Source organism: Nymphalis io, chromosome 23 (genome assembly GCF_905147045.1).
Source record: "Nymphalis io chromosome 23, ilAglIoxx1.1, whole genome shotgun sequence".
Classification (NCBI taxonomy): domain Eukaryota; kingdom Metazoa; phylum Arthropoda; class Insecta; order Lepidoptera; family Nymphalidae; genus Nymphalis; species Nymphalis io.
Genome location: NC_065910.1, coordinates 8,805,909 through 8,826,419, shown reverse-complemented (window position 1 = coordinate 8,826,419; position 20,511 = coordinate 8,805,909). Strand labels below are relative to the sequence as shown.

General features: G+C 34.2%; 1 protein-coding gene across 1 annotated transcript in view; it reads left to right on the top strand.

Moving 5' to 3' along the window:
* The window catches only part of LOC126777575 (uncharacterized), an 81,992-nt gene that overhangs the window by 50,625 nt on the left and 10,856 nt on the right, over positions 1 to 20,511 (top strand). Inside the window, exons 5-6 of the mRNA XM_050500639.1 lie at positions 6,348 to 6,459; positions 13,704 to 13,882. Coding sequence (XP_050356596.1) covers positions 6,348 to 6,459; positions 13,704 to 13,882 — 291 coding nt within the window. The remainder of the gene's footprint in view (positions 1 to 6,347; positions 6,460 to 13,703; positions 13,883 to 20,511) is intronic.

The window sequence follows — 20,511 nt, the reverse complement described above, 5'->3', positions numbered from 1 at the left end:
TTTTCGACCAAGTGGCTTGGAAGAATGGACTCTCCTAGGGACAAGTCGGACTTTAGTAGCAACGAGGCTGTGATCGGTGTCGCAATCGGCACTGTGAAACGCCCGCGTGTGGAGCGTTTCCCGTAGATCCCTCCTTCTTGTAAGAGCAAGGTCTAATTGGTGCCAGTGTTTAGATCGAGGGTGCATCCACGAGACTTTCCGCATCATTTTGCCTTTAAAAAAGGTATTGGTAACACACAGCTGATGCCTTGAGCAAAACTCCAACAGTCGTTGTCCGTTGTCGTTAAGCTTGCCTATGCCGTGTGCACCGAGGCATTCAGGCCAGGCTGATGTGCCCTGACCGACGTGGGCATTAAAGTCACCCAAAATATGCAGTCTGTCAGTTGGATTCACCCTGCGCACTGTCTTATCGAACTGGCCGTAGAATTGATCCTTGGTCTCAGGTTTTGAACTAAGCGTCGGTGCGTAAGCGGAAATTAGCGTGACAAAGCCGCTTTTTGTGTTTAGACGCAAGACCATAATCCGCTCGGAAACGCCTAGAGGTGTTTCTATGGCGTTGATGAGATGGTTTCGAACCGCGAAACCTACACCATGCTCTCGTGTTTCCAAGGAACTCTTGCCCTTCCAGTAAAAAGTGTAGTTAGCTTCACGCAAAGACCCTTCGTCTTCAGTTCTGGTCTCTTGTAAGGCTACAATATCGATATTGAGCCTTTTAAGCTCCACGTCGATACCCAGATCAAGTTAACGCTGAGGATCAGTACCTTATTGATCGGGGGCTGCCCGACTTAAAGCAGGCGGTAACTGATCAATGGATCTAAGATGGATCCTCCTACTGTCAAGAGTGGCCCCTGGCGTCCGCACTTACGCCTATTAGTGCTGACTTATAACCGATGACTGCCACTCTCCGTGTTGTTTTCCACCTGCAAGACAGGTGAGCGAAGTGTCCTCTCCGTGGATGCTGCTACGCCTTTGCCAGGCGACTTTATGACAACACGGGCTTGCCCAGTACCCATGCCACCCTCTTCTCCTTCCCAGCAGGATCCGCAGGAGTGACGAATCAATACTTATGGTGCTGGTTTGGCCGCAGGTGACTGGCTTACGCCTAAACGGAGGCACCGCTCCGGGTTTAATATTAGTTTTCCTTCTCCTTTGGCGTGACGCTGGGATAATTTTGGGAAACAACGTATCAAGGAGAGGGGTGAGGATACTGTGATCACGGAAGATACAGGAATGTAACACTAGTAGCTAGAGCAGTCCGGGGTCGCGTACCCGTAGTGATTCCAACCAGCTATCGGACAGATAACTGGTAGATCCACCCTCTGGACAATTTAATAATAGACAAATAAGTACGTTATATTCAAGACCCTAGGCAACAACCTCAAAAAAGTTATTATAATATTTTGGCGGTATAGCTTTGTGCAAGCTCGTCTGGGTAGCACCCACTCATCAGATATTCTACCGCGAAATAGCAATACTTTATATTGTTGTGTTCCGGTTTGAAGGGTGAGTGAGCCAGTGTAATTACATGCACAAGGTACATAAAATCTTAGTTCCCAAGTTTGGTGGCGCATTGGCTATGTAAGCAATGGTTGACATTTCTTACAATGCCAATGTCTAAGGGCGTTTGGTGACCATCCATCAGGTGACCCATATCCTCGTCTACCTTACTATTCCATAAAAAAAAATATGTTGTAGGAATTATTTTATATTTGCAAGTTAGAAAATTATTTATTTACAGAAGCTGTTTGGTTTAAGCACCATTTAAGAGCCTTAAGGCCAATGGTTAGAACATGAGAATCTAAAGCGATGATTCCAAGTTTTACACTACTGAATTTTCATGTGTTTAATTTATATTTATAATTTATCTCGTGCTCGCCGGGGAAGGAAAATATTGTTAAACCTGCATGTGGCGAAAAATAAGACGGTTGGCGTGGTTGGTAGAACACTTGCCCTTCACGCCGAAGGTTGTGGGTTCGATTCCCACCCAGGACAGACATTTGTGTGCATGAACATGTATGTTTGTCCTGAGTCTGGGTGTAATTATCTATATAAGTATGTATTTACAAAAAAAAAGTAGTATATGTAGTATATCAGTTGTCTGGTTTCCATAGCACAAGCTTTGTACAAGCTTAATTTGGGATCAGATGGCCGTGTGTGAAAAATGTCCCAGGATATATTATATATATTATATAGGACATATTATGAGAGGAGACCTATCCCAGCATTGTGACATTTGGGGCAGGCTGATACTTTTACTTACTATAATAGTTTTTCACAAAACATATTTTTTTACAAATAATTATTCATTAAATAACAAAACTAATAAAATATTTTACACAAAGAAATATTGATATAAAATAAATATTACAAATCCCTTATTTAGTATACATTTTGTTGAGAACAATGTTTTGTGGAGGTATATCTTTTTTTTTCTAATTAACCTGTTGCTGTTGGCTCAAATGGTCTCGACAGTGTCTCAGTACGCATCCGAGTTGGGAACCCACTTAAGGGCTCAGAACACGCGTGTCCTAAGGGCGCCTCCTGTGAGGCCAAAATATATGGCTAGGAGGTATATTGTTTTTCGTGCCTTAGTATCGCTTTTAGATAAAAATATATAAAGTTCTAAACTATAATTGTCGTTATTATCTCGTCGCGATGAAAGTGAAATTTCAAGGTCGATTGTCATCGCAACGTATGTACAACTAAATCAAGTTGGGGATTGATCATTTTTACGTTTGGCATATATGGTCAAAAGATAAATAAATAAAGAAATACTTTTTATATATTATTTAATTTTTATAGATTACTGATTATTGATATATCTTAGTCATTCTTTTGAGAACATGTATGCATAAATTCATGACAATCGGTAGATAAATTAAGATGTCTAAGTATAACAAACAAATTCACCCAATTTTAACAGTTTTATTTTTGACAGTCAATAAAATTTATCTGTCTTTTACGTGACAAAACATGGCGTGCTATTTCATTATTTAACTCTCAATGCGTCCAAATAAATCGCTTCAAATATGCCTTTTATAAATAAAATATATTAAAATGATTATCAAATAACGAGTAATTCAATGGTAGGGGTCACGTGAAATTGGTCTTGTGAGAAAATTAATTTAGAATTTCACAAAGAATATGAAATTTTTATATATGAAATACCTGTGCGGCTCGAGTAATATTTTCATTGCCCTTTCATTTGAAATGTAGGTTATATAATTTTGGTTTTGTTTAGAGGCGGTAAAGCGGTATCGTTATATTTATTAAATAGTAACATATCTGTGCTGTGAATGCTTGAGTGGTCTGGTTAGTTTTTAGTGGTTTTTCATTACATATGAGCTTTCAAGTTTCTAATTTAATTTATTTCCATGCCCTGGTTGCGATGAGTTTGTTTTTTATATAAAATAAATAGACGGACGGGGAAATGGGCCACCTAATGGTAAGTGGTCACCACCGTCCATATATATTGGCAATGTAGGAAATATTAAAAATTGCTTACACCGAACCGGAACACAACAATACTAAGTATTTTTCTCATTTTTAACAAATTTGGGGTAGTTACAAATACGTATGACAACAACAATATTCCCATTCCCGTATGACAACAACAATTAGTCCCATTGCCAGACAAAGCCATCTCTTTTGTTATAAGCACAAGATGAATTATAAACACAAATTAATCACATAAAAAGTCAGAGATGTTTGTCGCGTTTGAACTCATAATTTTTGATTGAGTTTCACGTGTTCTAACCACTGGGCTATCTCGGTACATTATTAATGTACCTATTTTCCCCTCTAACTACGCGTGAAACTTGTGCAATTCGAGGGACGAAGATATCTCAAGTAGTCAGACTTAAATCTGCGACATTTATATTGCTAGTTTATAAAATGTAAACTGACTCGTCGGTCTGGTGGCTTCTTTGTAAGGCTGCTGGTTCGAAGTTCATGGTGGCAATACAAAATTATTAGTTTATAAGTCGAGAAGTTCTTAGTAGCTGCCCTTTTATATTTGGAAATTGATAATCCTTGAGCTTGAGCTCCCAGTTTGTGGGCCATTACATCACTATAATAATGGGAAAATATAGAGTGTACCCGTGTTTGGATACACCCATGAGTGCTGTGAAATCTTTTGCATAGTTAGTTGATATTGGTTGATGTGACCAAAACCTGTCAGCAGAACATCATCATCATATAAACTGTTCACAATTAATGTCGTCAATAATGTTAAAAATTAAGTGCTTTAAGCGCTTTGTTATCTGTTTTCATCTTGCCAGTATTCAGCTAGCATAAGATTATCCATGTCACTCAGTCACATTATTTCCCTATCTTTATCCTCTTGCAGTGCAGTAATAAGTAACAGCCCATAAAGGAAATACTTGCGAAATGGTTTTCCCTCTATTAGGGGAAAATACAAAGCTCGGAGTAATTCTCTGCACAAACACTCCTGTTTGTGGTAATTAAAAGATACACACGTATATGTCTGGGAATTGCTTTTGTGACATTGGTTTCCCTTAACTAGAAGGTTTGTAAGACTGACATAAGATTCTGAAGCGACTTTATTCTGTATTATTTGATATTCAGTTTACTTTGTTATGTATTATTATTCAGTGTAATTTGTTATGTTTTGTCCTTTTTGTTTTTTTATTTTTGTGTATTGAAAGTTTTATATAACAGTTTTACTGTTTTTAAAAGGTTTTTTAGAGTATCATGGACAAAATTTTAAACAATTTGTACTCAACTGATTGCATTTATTTTGCATACATTTTTGCGTTTGAAATGTTATAAAACAAAACCACATTTATTAATATAAGTTAAGTTTAATGTTAGCATTATAATTGTATTATTTATTTTATAAGTGTAATATCATTGAAATGTCATTCAATTGTATCGTTGTAAATGCCAATGATGTTTCACACAGTAGTCTAGGTATTATTATCGTAATTTTTAATTGTTAATTTTGTGTAAATGCCGATATTGTTTCTTATATCACTAAATAAAATAAAAATACTGACTGACAGTGGTAAGAATGCGTGACTTTTATCCGATGATCGTGGGTTCAAACCAGGGCAAGCACCACTGAATTTTCATGTGCTTAATTTATGATCATAATTCATCTCGTTCTTTACGATAAAGGAAAACATCGTGAGTAAACCTGCATGTTAATTTCACTGAAATTCTGCCACATGTGTATTTCACCAACCCGCAGCAGCAACATTGGAGCAGCGTGGTGGAATAAGCTCCAAACCTTCTCCTCATACAGGGAAAGGAGGCCTTAGCCCAGCAGTGGGACATTTACAGGCTGCTACTTCAAATAAAATAGCAGATGTTAAAAAAGCGGCTTTATCAATGAAAAGCGATCTCTTCCAAACAACCTTAGGGTAGACAAAATTGTCAATTGGTGACGTAAATATTGACTTGATATGTAAAAAGTAGGTTAAATATATATTTTTAAATGAAATAGTTATAACCATTTTAATACAGTTATAGTTAACACAACTTGACAAGCTAAGCTTGTCCAGTTGTGACATATAAGGTAATATAACAATGTTATGGCATATAAGCTCGTCCCAATGTAACGTGGGAGTAATTCCGAATTATTATAGAAATATTAAGATTTCAATCCAGACTCTGATACATTTTTTAACTTTTTTAACTTGTCTCTTAATATCTCCGAAACTATAATTCTTTCTTTTTCTCGTATTTTCAAAATTTTGAATACTATAATTAAAGGATTCTAGTATATAGTACTACTGGTAGTATACTACTGGTGGTAGGGCTTTGTGCAAGCTCGTCTGGGTAGGTACCACCCACTCATCAGATATTCTACCGCAAAACAGCAATACTTGATATTGTTGTGTTCCGATTTGAAGGGTGAGTGAGCCAGTGTAAATTCTTCCCGACTGTACTGGCCGTCGTCGCGTTTGGACTCTACTACCACTTACCATCAGGTGGAGTGGAGTCATTTGCCATCCCGGGGCATATAAAAAAAAAAAAAAAAAATATAAAAAATTACAGGCACAAGGGACATAAAATCTTAGTTCCCAAGGTTGGTGGCGCATTGGATATGTAAGCGATGGTTGACATTTCTTACAATGCTAATGTCTAAGAGCGTTGGTGACCACTTACCATCAGGTGGCCCATATGCTCGTCCGCCTTCCTATTCTATAAAAAAAAAAAAAACTATAGAATAACTTTTTGCCCAATCATGTATTTCAAATTCAATCGTCATTTGTTTAAAACCGAACAATGAATTTACTAAAAATTTAAATATTATATTTTTAAGTATGAGTTAATATAATATAAAAAGAATTATCTCAACGGCTTATTTTTTTTTGTTTCAGAAGCAAGAGCGCAGATATCAGGTCCTACGGAGAAGTACCTTAAGCCTGGTTCCACATTACGTCTGCAGTGCTCAGTCGTTCAGACAACGGAAGCACCGGCATTCGTATTTTGGTCAGTATGAATTACAAATAATAGAATATGCTTTACTGTCAAGTCTTCTGCAGTCTAGGCACCATCCACTCACTTATCCTACTGCTAAGCATAGCTACGAAGTATTGTTGTGTTCCAGATTGAAATACAGGTTGTCCGTGTAATTACAGACACTAGTGACAAAACATACTAATTCCCACTAATAAATTAAAAACTATCGTATTTAAATTAAACAACTATAAATAGATTAAATAAAATTTTAAATTGTTAACTATAGAAATCATGAGTGCTTGCATTCTTGCTAAGCAGTTGTTGCTATAATTGCAGCATTTTATTTTGAATTGTAGTTCCGATTATGTAGAAAAATAAAGACAGTGCAGCAGGCTATTAAAAATGCAAAAACAATTCTTAGATACGAATCAATATAATTCCAAGGCCGAAGTATACCGAATGCAAGCGGAACAAATATTTTATTTTGGTAGATGAGTATTGGCTTCGATCAAACCGCAATTTTCTGCCGCAACAAAACGAAATATGCAATCAACACTAGACTAACTTGAAACTATTAATCAAAACCAAAATCAAACCAAAATGTTTTTGATTAAGACAGATTGCCCAGTGGTTAGAATACGTGAACCTTAACAGACGAGTGTGGGGACAAATCCAGACATTTTCATGTTCTTAATTTGTGTTTATAATTCATCTCGTGCTCGCGAAAGAGACCATTGTAAGGAAACCTGCTGATGAATATCTGCTATTTATTTAACTATACACTATTCCAACCTGCATTGTAGCAGCGTGGTAGAAATAGCTGCAGACCTTCTTCCCAGAAGAAATGGGACAATTAAAGGCTATATCTTTCCGAACAAAAAGGATTAGGAAAGAATTATTGTCACATACAAGTGTCGTTAAAATTTGGTGTAAAGCTAAATATTAAGCTTGGTAAGCTTAGTGCGCGTCACCTGTTTCAAAATATTAAACGTATAAAATGATGACACTAAAAAGCCACTGTATTCTCGTCACGTCGTCTTTTAAAGTTCTTAGTCTAGTGTCGTAGGTCACGATGCGCAAAAACTCGTGCCAAGACGAAATTTAACGCCGAAAAATCCTTTTTATAATACCATAAAATATTCGTTCATAAAAATGGTAATAGCGACCTATTTAAGAGATCAAAGGAGCTAAATATGATATTAAGTGTATGTGTTACTGGTGGTAGGGCTTTGTGCAAGCTCATCTGGGTAGGTACCACCCACTCATCAGATATTCTACCGCAAAACAGCAGTACTTGGTATTGTTGTGTTCCGGTTAAAAGCGTGAGTGAGCCAGTGTCATTACAGGCACAAAGGACATAACATCTTAGTTCCTAAGGTTGGTGGCGCATTGGCGATGTAAGCGATGGTTAACATATCCTACAATGATTGGAATTGTAAGATATGTTAACCATCGCATGTATTGTCTATGGGCGTTGGTGACCACTTACCATCAGGTGGATTATGACGTCTATATAAGATATAAAAATACGACGTTAGCAAATATAAGAACGGGTTTTAAAGTTAAGACAAACAGTACAAAGTTATCATGAACTTAATTTGTGTTTATTAGTCATATCGTGCTCAGCGCTAAAGAAAAATATCGTGAGTCTATTAAAAGTTACAACAACTTAACGTACATACATATTTGTCTACCGAAATTTTAGGCATGCTTAAGAGGCACTTAAATCAATCGTTAAAAAAATATTTTGTTTGAAGATGAAACATTTTGTTTTGCTATTAATGTTTTCAGATTTCAATATTTAAAATTTGTTGTTTATTTCAATATATAGTACAAATTTAAAACAAATATCACAGCTAGTGACACATATTAGACTTCATTTCCAAGGTTGGTAGTGCATTTGCGATGTAAGGAATAGTTAATATTTCTTACATCTCCAATGTCTATGGACGTTGGTGACCACTTAACATCAGGTGGCCCATTTGCAAGTCCACCTATCTATAACATAAAGTATATATAACTGAAGTTATAACTTGTAAATGTCCCACCGCTGGGCTAAAGCCTCCTCTTCATTTGAGGAGTAGGCAAGGAGCTAATTTCGCCACGTTGCGTTATTGTGGATTGGTGGAGATTTTTATCCAACACAACACGCAGAGTTTCTCACGATGTTTTATAGCATGCTTTGAATTATAAGCACAAATTAAGCACATGAAAATTAATTGGCCGGATTAAGTTCTGGTACACTAACCACTGGCCCACTTAATCTATAAACGAACAAATAAAAAAAGTGTTATTTACCAAATTACATTATTAATATCAAAATTATATTTTTACAAGAAAGCGTAATGAAGAGATTATTACTAAAATAAAACAACATTATTGGAATGAAGTTCAAATATTTGATATTAAAATATTGATGATAAAACTTTTTTAATAATATGAAGTGATACGTCAGCTTCAATAATAAATAACTTTTGTTTACTCAATATAAATTAAGAGAAGATATAAATTAATTAATATAGGTACTAAAATGATATACAAGTCTACTATAGGGTAGGGTTTTATGTAAGCAGAAAGTAGTAGGTTCCCTTCAGTCATTGCTGCTTATAACTTTTTCTGTAAATCTTTTGGTGTACAACAAAGCATAATCTATTCTATTCTACTAATTACACCGCTAAGTAGCAATACTTAATACTTTTGTGCTCCTACTTGAAGAGTAATTGTGTCTTATTACAGGCACAAGAGACATAGCTTGTTAGTTCCGATGGTTGGTGGCGCATTGGCGATGTATGGAATGGTTCATATATTTATAACAAAAAATATCTAATAATGAATTCCGAAACGCCTATAATAACCAAATTGAATAAAGAACATTTTGAATTGATTTAATATTATGCTTAAATGCTGCGTCGAAATACCGTAGGTCAATAACCTCCTAAAGAAAATCTTTACTTAGTAGACAATGATCTCTTAAAACCAGACATTCTATGAGCTGTGTAAATACGAGCTATGTGACTAAATTGCTAATTTACTAAAACGAAGACTTGAGTTCTTATATACATAAATAAAATGTTTGAATATTGAGTTGAAATAAGAAATACTTATGTTTAATTTTTCAAGTAAAACTTCTTTAGTTGATATAAGGGTAGAGTTTCAAAGTTAAATTTTAATGGAACGTTTATGTATTTAATTTCTACCGCAAAAAAATATTATCTCTCTTACTCCGAATACAGCGTATTGCTGTATTACGATTTATAGAGAGGGTGAGCCAATGTAATTAAAGGCACAATATTGATGATATAAGAAATGGTTTATTCATGTTGCAGTGCCAGTGTATTTAGACAGGCAGACCTGGCGATCGGTTGAATGGTATATAAATTGATGTTCAGCAGCGTCTTTTAGTTACAAGGTATATCAAAATGTATAGTATTAAAACTTTCTGCATGATGAAATCACATACAAACACACCAATTTCCGTCTTCCATATTTAAGATTATTTTTTAAAAAGTATAGCACTGCCAGATTATCATCTTTTGTATTTCAAGCTGTATAAATTAAACGTTTCTGAATTTCTTTGGACAGACAGGTTCCTCCAAATACCAAAAAGTATGAAATAATTGCTACGCAGGCTGATATCCCTAACCTTTCGTTACTCAACCTGGAATATCTAACAATATGAATACAAGTAATAATAATATAAAAGTATTATCGTTAAGGCATTACAATCGGCGTCGAAGAAGATAATGTTTCCGAAATATTCTTTTCTCATTTCACGGAAAGTAAAATGGTTCTCAAGAGACAGATAATATAATATGTGTTGCCATATCCAAAGACATCATGAATGTTATGGTCAGCATGACTTTCTTCATATTTGTGAATAATGTATAATAAAAGAAAATTAATAGGCTGTATATGTCTTAGCGCGATGGCAATGGTTAAAATTACTTAGTCTCGATGCCTATGGACGGTGGTGACCATTTACCACCAGCCGCCTTCTTATTTTATAAAAAAATATAGTCTCTATTGGTGTACGTGGAGTTTTCGCAGAAAACAGGCTTAGGTCGTTCGTCTTACTGACTCTCTTAAGAGGGCTTTTATTTCTCGGCCCTCCCACCGGTGACACTGTCAAAGCCAATATTGCCTTTAGTATCTAATAAGAAGAGAATAAAGAGTGAGAGAGAGACTTCTTTGCGCAGACACTTGTACTCTATAATATGTCCTGCGCAGTTGAGTAGTCTCCCTGGAGGTCATCATCATCATCATCATCATCATCATCATCAAAGACTTCTATAGACACCCTAATGTCCTTTTTCTTACTAGGCATTACGAGGCTATCGAATATTTTAAGTTCCGAAATCTGAAAATGTTTTTTTCTGAGATTTTTTTCTTAACTTGATTAATTGAATTATTAATATTTATTTATTCAATATTTTCATTAAAGTAAAAACATTTTCATTTTATTCTATTAAATAACAACGTTACAGTTTTATCACGATGAGAATCTTCAGATAAATAGTCGTTTGTAACAATAACATTTTATACAAAACCTTCAACTGTGCCAATAACTTAAATTTTATTAAAACTATCTTGACTTGAAACATTGCGGTTACATTTGTCACAGAAGTGATATAAACAAGTCAGTACTTTCAAAAACAAAATATTTATTGTAAACTTTTGCTGACCAAGTTTGTTGAAATAATAACTGCGGATATATCGTCTGGAAGACTAACTCCAATTGTCAAACCAATTTTCGCCTCATTTCGAGTTTATTGATGTCCCAAACTGCCATACATGTGGCATTGCCAAGGCGCCATTTGATCGTGCCAAATTTTAAATACTTGGTAAAAAATTACCTACTTCCGTGTGGACGTTTTAAGATTCAAAAATCAAGAACACGACAATTTGTAAAAGTATAACGACCGATACAACGACAAACATAATATGTGTAATGGTTATGTGGTTTAGTCCTGCCAAATATCTACAAAGTCGGCTAAGCTGAATTAGACGAATCAAATTTTCAATTCAAGTTATACAAGTTCATTATACATTCAAATAATACAAGTTTTATTAAAATTTGAAATGAAAATTTCGATGTGCTTATCTTTATAAAATAAAAGAACTATACATTACAATTGAAGCTGATATATATAATAAAGAAAGACACAGATTTTTTTTTTTAGAATAGGATGGTAAGTGGTCACCAACGCCCTTAGACATTGGCATCGTAAGAAATGACAACTCGCTTACATAGCCAATGCGCCACCAACCTTGGGGGAACTAAGATTTTATGTCCCTTGTGCCTGTAATTACACTGGCTCACTTACCCTTCAAACCTGAACATAACAATATCGAGTACTGCTGTTTTGCAGTAGAATATCTGATGAGTGGGTGGTATCTACCCAGACGAGCTTGCACAAAGCCCTACCATTATATTGCCTTGAAAAACACATAACGCTACACTTGATCTCCTGGTCATGTCGGATTGGCATTACACGAGTATTACGGATATCAGATAATGTTTGCACTCACACTCACACTTGCATAACTTGTGCACTATTATCATCAAATTCAGTCAGGAGGACATTACTTGTATACAGATTTGTGTTACATAATATACACGTTGATTTGAGGAGTTCCTTCTCTCATTATCGGTTAACGAAACGTCCCGAATTGAACGATAACTCCGGTATTCAAGCGATTTCAAAAACATATTTGAAATATTTGAGTTATTTCTTGAAATTCTGTGCAGCTCGAAAGTAAAATATCTAGTAGTCTTTTTTGTTTTCAGGGACTATATATAAAGAACTATGCCTATTCATATAACACCACAAGTATGTATATTCTTGTATTATGCTTTAATTTTGGTTTTAGTTATTTATTTTTTAAGATATCAAGTAAAGCTTCTTAATTTATATCAATTTTGTCTGCAATACGTAGTAAGGAAACAATTTTTAAATTTCCCAAGGTTGGGCTAAAGCATCCTTACAAATTAACAAGAAGCTTTGAAAACGTTGCAAAAATGAGAGTCGATGAAACACACAATATAACGTATATTTCATCAGATATCAGATACGTATATTTTGTCAGGATATTCTTCTTTGACTGAAACACAGTGCTTGCACGGGTTTGAACCCATCACAAATTAACTTCTTATTCATTGATTTCTCAATATATAATTTCTCAATATATCTTTATAATATAAACAAGAATTACAAATAACAAATACAAGATTTCGCAAATAACTGCAAAGATTTAAATAAGGAAAACAGTTTAACGTAAAAAGTAAAAATGTTCCGTTCTTGCCAATTTAGAAGCAAACGTGCTTTGAAGCAGTCGCCTGAAACTGTTTCTTAAATTACATTTTTAATATTTTAAAGTAAATCTCTTTAGAAATTATAAACTATCTTAAACTAATGTAAAATATTTTAGTAGACGTGGTAAAGTTAAGTGTTTGTAAAACAAAAATAATTTATTATATATGCCGACATGCCAGGACTTGACGACATATATTAAAATTGTAAAGAAAGTTTTTTCTAGGTCATGTACAGTTTTTAGCGTTTATTTGCTACAAGTAGCTAAATGGGACATAGCATTTCAGTTCTTAATGTTGGTGGCACATAGACGATAATTATTTATTTATTATTAAGAAGTGTTTAAAATTTCTTAAGCACCATTTTCTTTGGTAACCACTTACCATTAAGTGACCCTTATCTCCTTCCGCCTATATAAAAAATCAAAGATGAGAAATGCTTTTGAAAGTTCGTTATTGGCTTACAATTTACTTTATTACAGTTTCTTGTCATTTAATTTAGGGATTTTTTTCCTACACAGGCACGTCAGTCCCAATTTCCCTTCTATATTTTGTAACATTACTTATTATTTATTGCTATTAGATGAAATTCCAAGAGAATCTTAGCAGATTTTGATAAAGGATCTGATAGAATGCTCTGAACTAATCCAACATCGAACAAACATACTTTTAAATTATTTAAGAGTAACTTCCCCTGATTCTGTATCTTGAAACATTCCAATAACAAGTGATGTAGATCTTCAATACGTCCACATCTATCACAATTAGGAGAATCAGTTTTTGTCACCTGTTGTATAAATTGTCTCTCCTATGTAATTAATCTTAGCGGAATTCCTAAGCTGATCTGGATTTTATTTGAAATTTGAAAGCTTACCACCAGGAATTAAAAATGGTGTATCTGCCTTCCTAAAAATATTTCTACGTTCATAAGCCTTTGTCATAAATTATGTATTTTACTACTCAGGTACCACAACAGTAGAATGATAAACTACGACCTCGAACGGGGCATCAACGTCACCACGGATCCAGAGCAGAGGCTGTCAGATCTTCTCATCCCAGCAGCCAGCGTATCCCATGCAGGGAACTACACCTGTGTACCGAACAATGCGGTGCCCGCTAGCATATACGTCCATATATTTAATGGTACGTAATTACGTATAATTTTTAAGATCAGATTACTCAGATCATTAATTCAGACAAAACCCTTAGTTTTATATTTGTATATAGATAAGAGACTACACTTAGGCAAGCGTAGTATAGGACGCCATGCGGCAAGGTGGACCGACGATTTGAAAAAAGTGGTAGGTACGGTATGGCTGCGAGCTGCCCAGGAACGGAATGACTGACGTTCTATGTGGGAGTCTTTCATCCAGCAGTGGACAGCGATAAGCTGAGAAAATATAGATATTCAGTCAGATAAATGCGCGACTTACCTCGATAACTAGGATGTTATGCCCCTGTATTGCTGTTTTCCAATTGATTGAATAAGTGATAGGATGGTGCCTACCCAGACTTCACATAGCCCTACTACCAATTTACAACAACATATTAATATACAAAATATTTGACTCATGTGTGTACCTTGCAATTGTTTATGGACCGCCGAGCTGCTTAAAAATCGCAGGTTCAATCTTAACCCCATTGACAACGGTCCTCCCCATTCCTAACACAAACCTTACACTCAAATAGAAACTTAAATATTAAAAAGGAACATTAGTTATTCCTTAAAATAGGGATTGCTAATATAAAAAAACAGACTTTTTTATGAACGCACACTTTAAAGTAAATGATAAAGATTAGCACTTATTCAAATGATATTAATTTTAAAATACTTACTATACCAAATCAAGCAAGTAAATAATAACAGTATCAACAGTTACTTCTAAAGTGTACTTTACTAATAAATAAATAAAATAAGGTTACAAATTGTATAATCGAAAAATCCAATTTATTATCCATTTTATTGTGGATAATACGAACCAAATAACAATCAATACAATTCCCAACACCTATATAAACTAAGAAACTGTTAAAGATGTTGAAATTCAAAAGGATTAGATCGAACAAGTTGATCCAGTAATACCCATGCAATCATTTAAGTGAGATAGGGCACATTCAGACCTAATAGTCTGGATTCAGGCCAAACCCCCCATGTTGCTAACAAACGACGCGATATATAATGCTGCACCGCCATACTGGAATAGCATTGAATTACAAGAGTGATGGGCGCATTGCGTCAGTTTTAACTTTTATATTATTGTTATATTAGTTTAAGTATAAATTTTATAAAATTACTTCTGTTTGAGATTTAATTGAGTATTTCCGGATTTAAAATAAAAATAAAAACAAAACTTCTCTTGGAGGTTAGGCTTTGAGCAAGCCCATCTAGGTAGGTCCCTACTCATCAGATATTCTACCGCTAAACGGCGATATTTTATATTTTTGTGTTCCGGTTTGAATGGTGAATGTGCCAGTGTAATTCTATATACCGATTGGCGATATAAGGCAAGGTAAAATTTTTTTACAGCGACAATATCTATGGGCAGTGGTGACCGCTTACTATAAGATCAGGTGGCGCAATTGCACGTCCATCTATCTATTTTATAAAAAAAAAACATGATTAACTGTATAGAAGCAAAAATACAAGCAGCTTACGCTAGAGAATTACAAATGCAATTCTGTGAGCGAAATTAACCGACCTTTCATCATTACTAAACGTGCAGTTAAATATATGAGTAATAAAACTTCGACAATATGATATTTTAAAATATTATTCATTTAAAAATAAGTTTGAATCACAATATATGGTAAAAGCTTATATGCCACTTGAATTTAATTAACTTGAATTTATCTCAAATATTTTATATTTACTGTACATTAAAAGCTGAAAGTAAATTTCGCCTATTTTAAAAATGTTAATAAAAAAAAATATATCTCTCATTTTTTATATAAAATATATAGGTAATCTGTTACGAGGGTAATAAATTAATATATATTTAAAGTTTATACAAAATATTGTCACTTTTTAATTAGTTATGATAATAAACTAATTACAAACTTAATAAATTCTAAAAAGAATGAAATAAAATTTCAGTCACGTTTTGGGAATTAAATAGATCTTAATTAATAATATATCTATTCACAACAACAGAGAAAATGTTAATATAATTAACGACAAACATTGTATTCAAGAGATGTAAAAATACCTGCTAAAATCCAGCGAAATTTGTATTCACTATAGTAATGAACTTGCTTATTAATTGTCAAAAATATACAACCAGCTCCAAAAGATGTCACACACCTGAGAAAACCCTGTAATTAAAACTCATTTTGATTGTACAGGATTATATGTAAAAGAATTATAACTTCGTAGGACCATATTGCAAACATAAGTAACAACATTTTTTCTTTGTATTTATTTAATTAGATTTTTTTTTTACAAGTTTAAAATATATAAATTAATTGCTCGAAAAAAATAACATTTATGCGCGTTATTAAAGAAAGCACATGTGAACTAAGCATTGTGAAGCAGAGAAGCGGGTTCCGGGCGGATTTTAGGATAATTGCTTGATCTAGTGTCTAGTAACTAGTGTCTTTAACTTGATAAGTTTTTTTAATATAAATTAGGTAGGTGAACTTAGCCCCCCTGCGCCGCCGTTACCAAGGCTAGGAATAGCAGGGCTGCCAGGGACTAGGGGCTGTGGTTTGGTTGCAAAAATCATTGGGGGGATAAGCCATAATCGCCACGCTTGCCCGGTTGGCCAAAGACCGGCCGACGTGGAAATCCTTGGAGGAGGTCTTTGTCCAGCAGTAGGCGTCTTTCGGCTGAGATGATGATGATGAGGTGACCTAGCAAAAGGGCCACCTGATCGTTAGCGTTTACCACAGACCGTAGACATTGGCGCTATTATACAAACAGTCTCTTATATCACCAATGCTCCTTAGTCTTTTCTTTAGTGTTGAGAGAAATAAATAAATGTCAAATGTCGATATTACATATCCTTATGACTGCCGTACACTAGCTCACTTAACCTTGAAACCGAAACTTAACAGTATAAGTATGTTATTCGGTGATATTGTAATGAGTGGCTGGTACGGGCTTACTCATAATCCTATCAAGTGAAAGAATCTTACAAAATGAAATAACCTTGTATATGTGTCCTCATTTTGTTTCAAATGCAATAAGATAAAAGATTATATTTTTAGAAAAAGGTGATTGTTTCTCTCCTTCTCTCCCGGTTCGTGTTCAAGTTAGAAATCGCTAGTTGTTTAATAACATTTAGCACAAATTTCTTTAACAATTCTGTTTATATTTTAAAATTGTTGGATTGTAACAGTGAATGTCCCACTGCTGGACTAAGGCTTCCTCTTCTTTTTTGAGAATATGGAGCTTATTCCACCACACTGCTCTAAAGCGGGTTGGTGGAAAACACATGTGACAGAACTTCAGCAAAATTAGACACATGCAGGTTTCATTACAATGTTTCCCTTCATCTTAAAGCACGAGATTAATAATAATCACAAATTAAGTACATGAAAATTAAGTGATGGTGCCCGGGTATCCACGGTCATCGGTGAAGATTCACGCGATCATACCTAAGATCCTGTTCATTTGTTTCATCCCACAAAAGAACTATTAAACCTATATAGTTGAGTAAGGTTACAAGTTCATGTTTGTTCCTTGTGTAAATATTTAACGTTAATAATCAACAAGGCCAGTTGCCTCATGCGACAACAATCCTAATATAAACAATTAACGTGATTAAATCAGTTGATTGTCCAGTGATTAAGCTTTTCAATTTTGTCGGATTGCTATTCAATCGGACTATACTAGTGAGTGTAGGGGGACCATCTTTACGTACACACTTGCAATATAAACTTTCCTACGCGGTTTAACTACGCGGCTTAACTTCCGTTGAAAATCCTTAAATGGAACCGATTTTACGACAAAATCGCGTCCAAGATATAATTTGTATAGTAATGAAATCTAGATCTATTGACGTTAAAATGCAGTTTTTAAACTAATAGACACTAAAGACAAAAGGAATTTTAAAATCAGAGTTATATTTACCATGCTAAAAACGTATTCAAACATATAATGTCCTCCAGACCGATTTCGGCCACGGCGGCCAAACTCAAGAGCGATTAGCCAACTGCGCAGGAGATATTATAGTGCACAAGTGTGTGCGCAAACACAAGTGCACTCTCTATTTCCTAACTCTCATAATCCGATGGGATGGCAATCTGACACGACCGGAAAGAGTTCAGGCGTATGACCAACGGCTTTACGTGCTTACATATACAACATATATACTCTCCAGTTTAATGATATAAAATTAATGTGAATAACTGATTAAATGCGATTATTATATAATTTGCATATAACTGTGGTTCGCGACATCAGTATTGATATGTATCAGTTACCGTTATTGTAACCACAAATATCGATTACTGTTTATCTCAATTATATTGAGTGGTATACGTACTTTCTGAGGCACAGAAGTGTACACACTTCCAACTTCCAGACTCCGGGGTGCTACTGAGAATTTTCTGACAGAAAAACCTATTATCTTTTTATTGGCTCGACCTGGGAATTGAACCCAATACCTCCGGGTCTGCCTTACATCAAGCCACTAGACCAACGAGGAAAATGACAATATCAATAATAAGAAATTTATTTCATTACAACGTTTTAACGAATAAAAAATATTGTAAATCATTTAATAATTTGAAAGTATTAGAAGTCATATTAATATAATATTATATATAGTTATAGTCATATATTATTAATTTAATTAAGTGTCAATGAATGAATTTGTCATTTCTGTTTCTCTCTTTTGGACCTAATTTCTATTGATAACTTTCCGTTGCAACGCCTGTTATGTGTTAGTCAATCATTGGAAACGTTTGTTGGTAATGATTTATTAATATTTATAAAATTTATTATGTATTGTTTGTTTCCAATAAATACAAATAAATAAATATGTCATTTGATATTTGACGGCACTTGTTGTGGCATGACTTCGGCTCAGCCCGTCTCGACCCGGAATCTTTTTTTTTTATAGAATAGGAAGGTGGACGAGCATATGGGCCACCTGATGGTAAGTGGTCACCAAACGCCCTTAGACATTGGCATTGTAAGAAATGTCAACCATCGCTTATAGCCAATGCGCCACCAACCTTGGGAACTAAGATTTTATGTCCCTTGTGCCTGTAATTACATTGGCTCACTCACCCTTCAAACCGGAATACAACAATATCAAGTATTGCTGTTTTGCGGTAGAATATCTGATGAATGGGCGGTACCTACCCAGACGAGCTTGCACAAAGCCCTATGAATGTTGCATGGTGTTATACTTAATGGATTAATATAACATGTCCGTAACATTAATTATTACAAAATTAACATTTAATTAATACAAACATTACAAAGCTAATAAAAAAAAATAAAAAAACGACTTCGAAAATAAATTGAATCTTAAAACAAGTAATTGAAAAGTAAATAAATATATTGTAAACATTTCGAAGATGCTCTCAAGTAAAACATAAAAATGACTATAAAAACTCCTTGATATTATAATAGAAAGCGTTTCTTGATAATATTTTGTATTAGCTTGACATAACATCTCAGTCCCCACGGTTGTTGGCACATTATTGATGTAAAGGATATATTCCTTACAGTTCCAATGTCTATAAGCGGTGGCGACCACTTACGTGGCAGTGGCCCATTGGAACGTCTACTAATTCTAATTTAAAAAAAATAGTGTGAAAGACTGTTTGTTACAAGTTAGTAATGATGATAAATGAGATAATGGTAATGAAAGAAAACCTCCTCCTTTGTTGAGGTCGTTTTAAAAGTTTGTTTGGTTTGTTTTTAGTTCAATTTGAAAAAAAATATTACTATCAAATATTACTATCAATAATCATCAATTTATATATTTCAAAACTGCCGATCTCGAGACAACTACATTTTATTATATATTTCTAATATTTGTTAAGTATAGCCTAAATTAATTCTACAATTCGCTGCATAAGATGATTGTAATATGTGCTGATTCAATAATATATTTCTTTGTTTCTTACTCATTTAATGCGTATGGAACTGAAGGTAACGCTTTTAGCCAACAAAAACATTTGAGTAATATATTGAGTAAAACTATTGCTTAGTAACACCAAAAACATATGTGAATTAAACCAACAAAATGTTGCATTGAAGAAAATTGCCCTTAAAAACGTTCAACTAGATTTTATTACGATAATACTAAAATTTCAATATAAACATGTTTAACATCGAGAAATTATACCGTTTTATTGCAATAGCAAAAATCGCTTACAGCAATTTATGAGAGTTCTTTTAAAAATATATATTTTACGTGGAAATAGAAAAATATTTTTCATATTAACCCTTTTAAATTATCTGGATGGAAGATGTTAATGCTTGGCTGGTTTTGTAAGGCTTGCGTACGTCATGTGCAACCCAACCAACGCACTGGTTGACGGCTGAGTAACTGTCTTTACGATATATTTATTCAGCCTAGCATCATAAAACGAAGAATAAATATTTATAATGCGTTTAAATAAAAAAAAAACTTTTTTAATAGTTTACTATACATATTTCTTGACTAACTCATGCCTGCGAATTCGCTAGCTATGATATAATAAAATCATGATGATTAGACGCGATCTTCTTATGTTGGTGTGTAGTGAGAGTTTTAGCAAAATTATTCATTGAGTTGCAATTATAAATGCATGAATTACAAGGCAAACGAGAT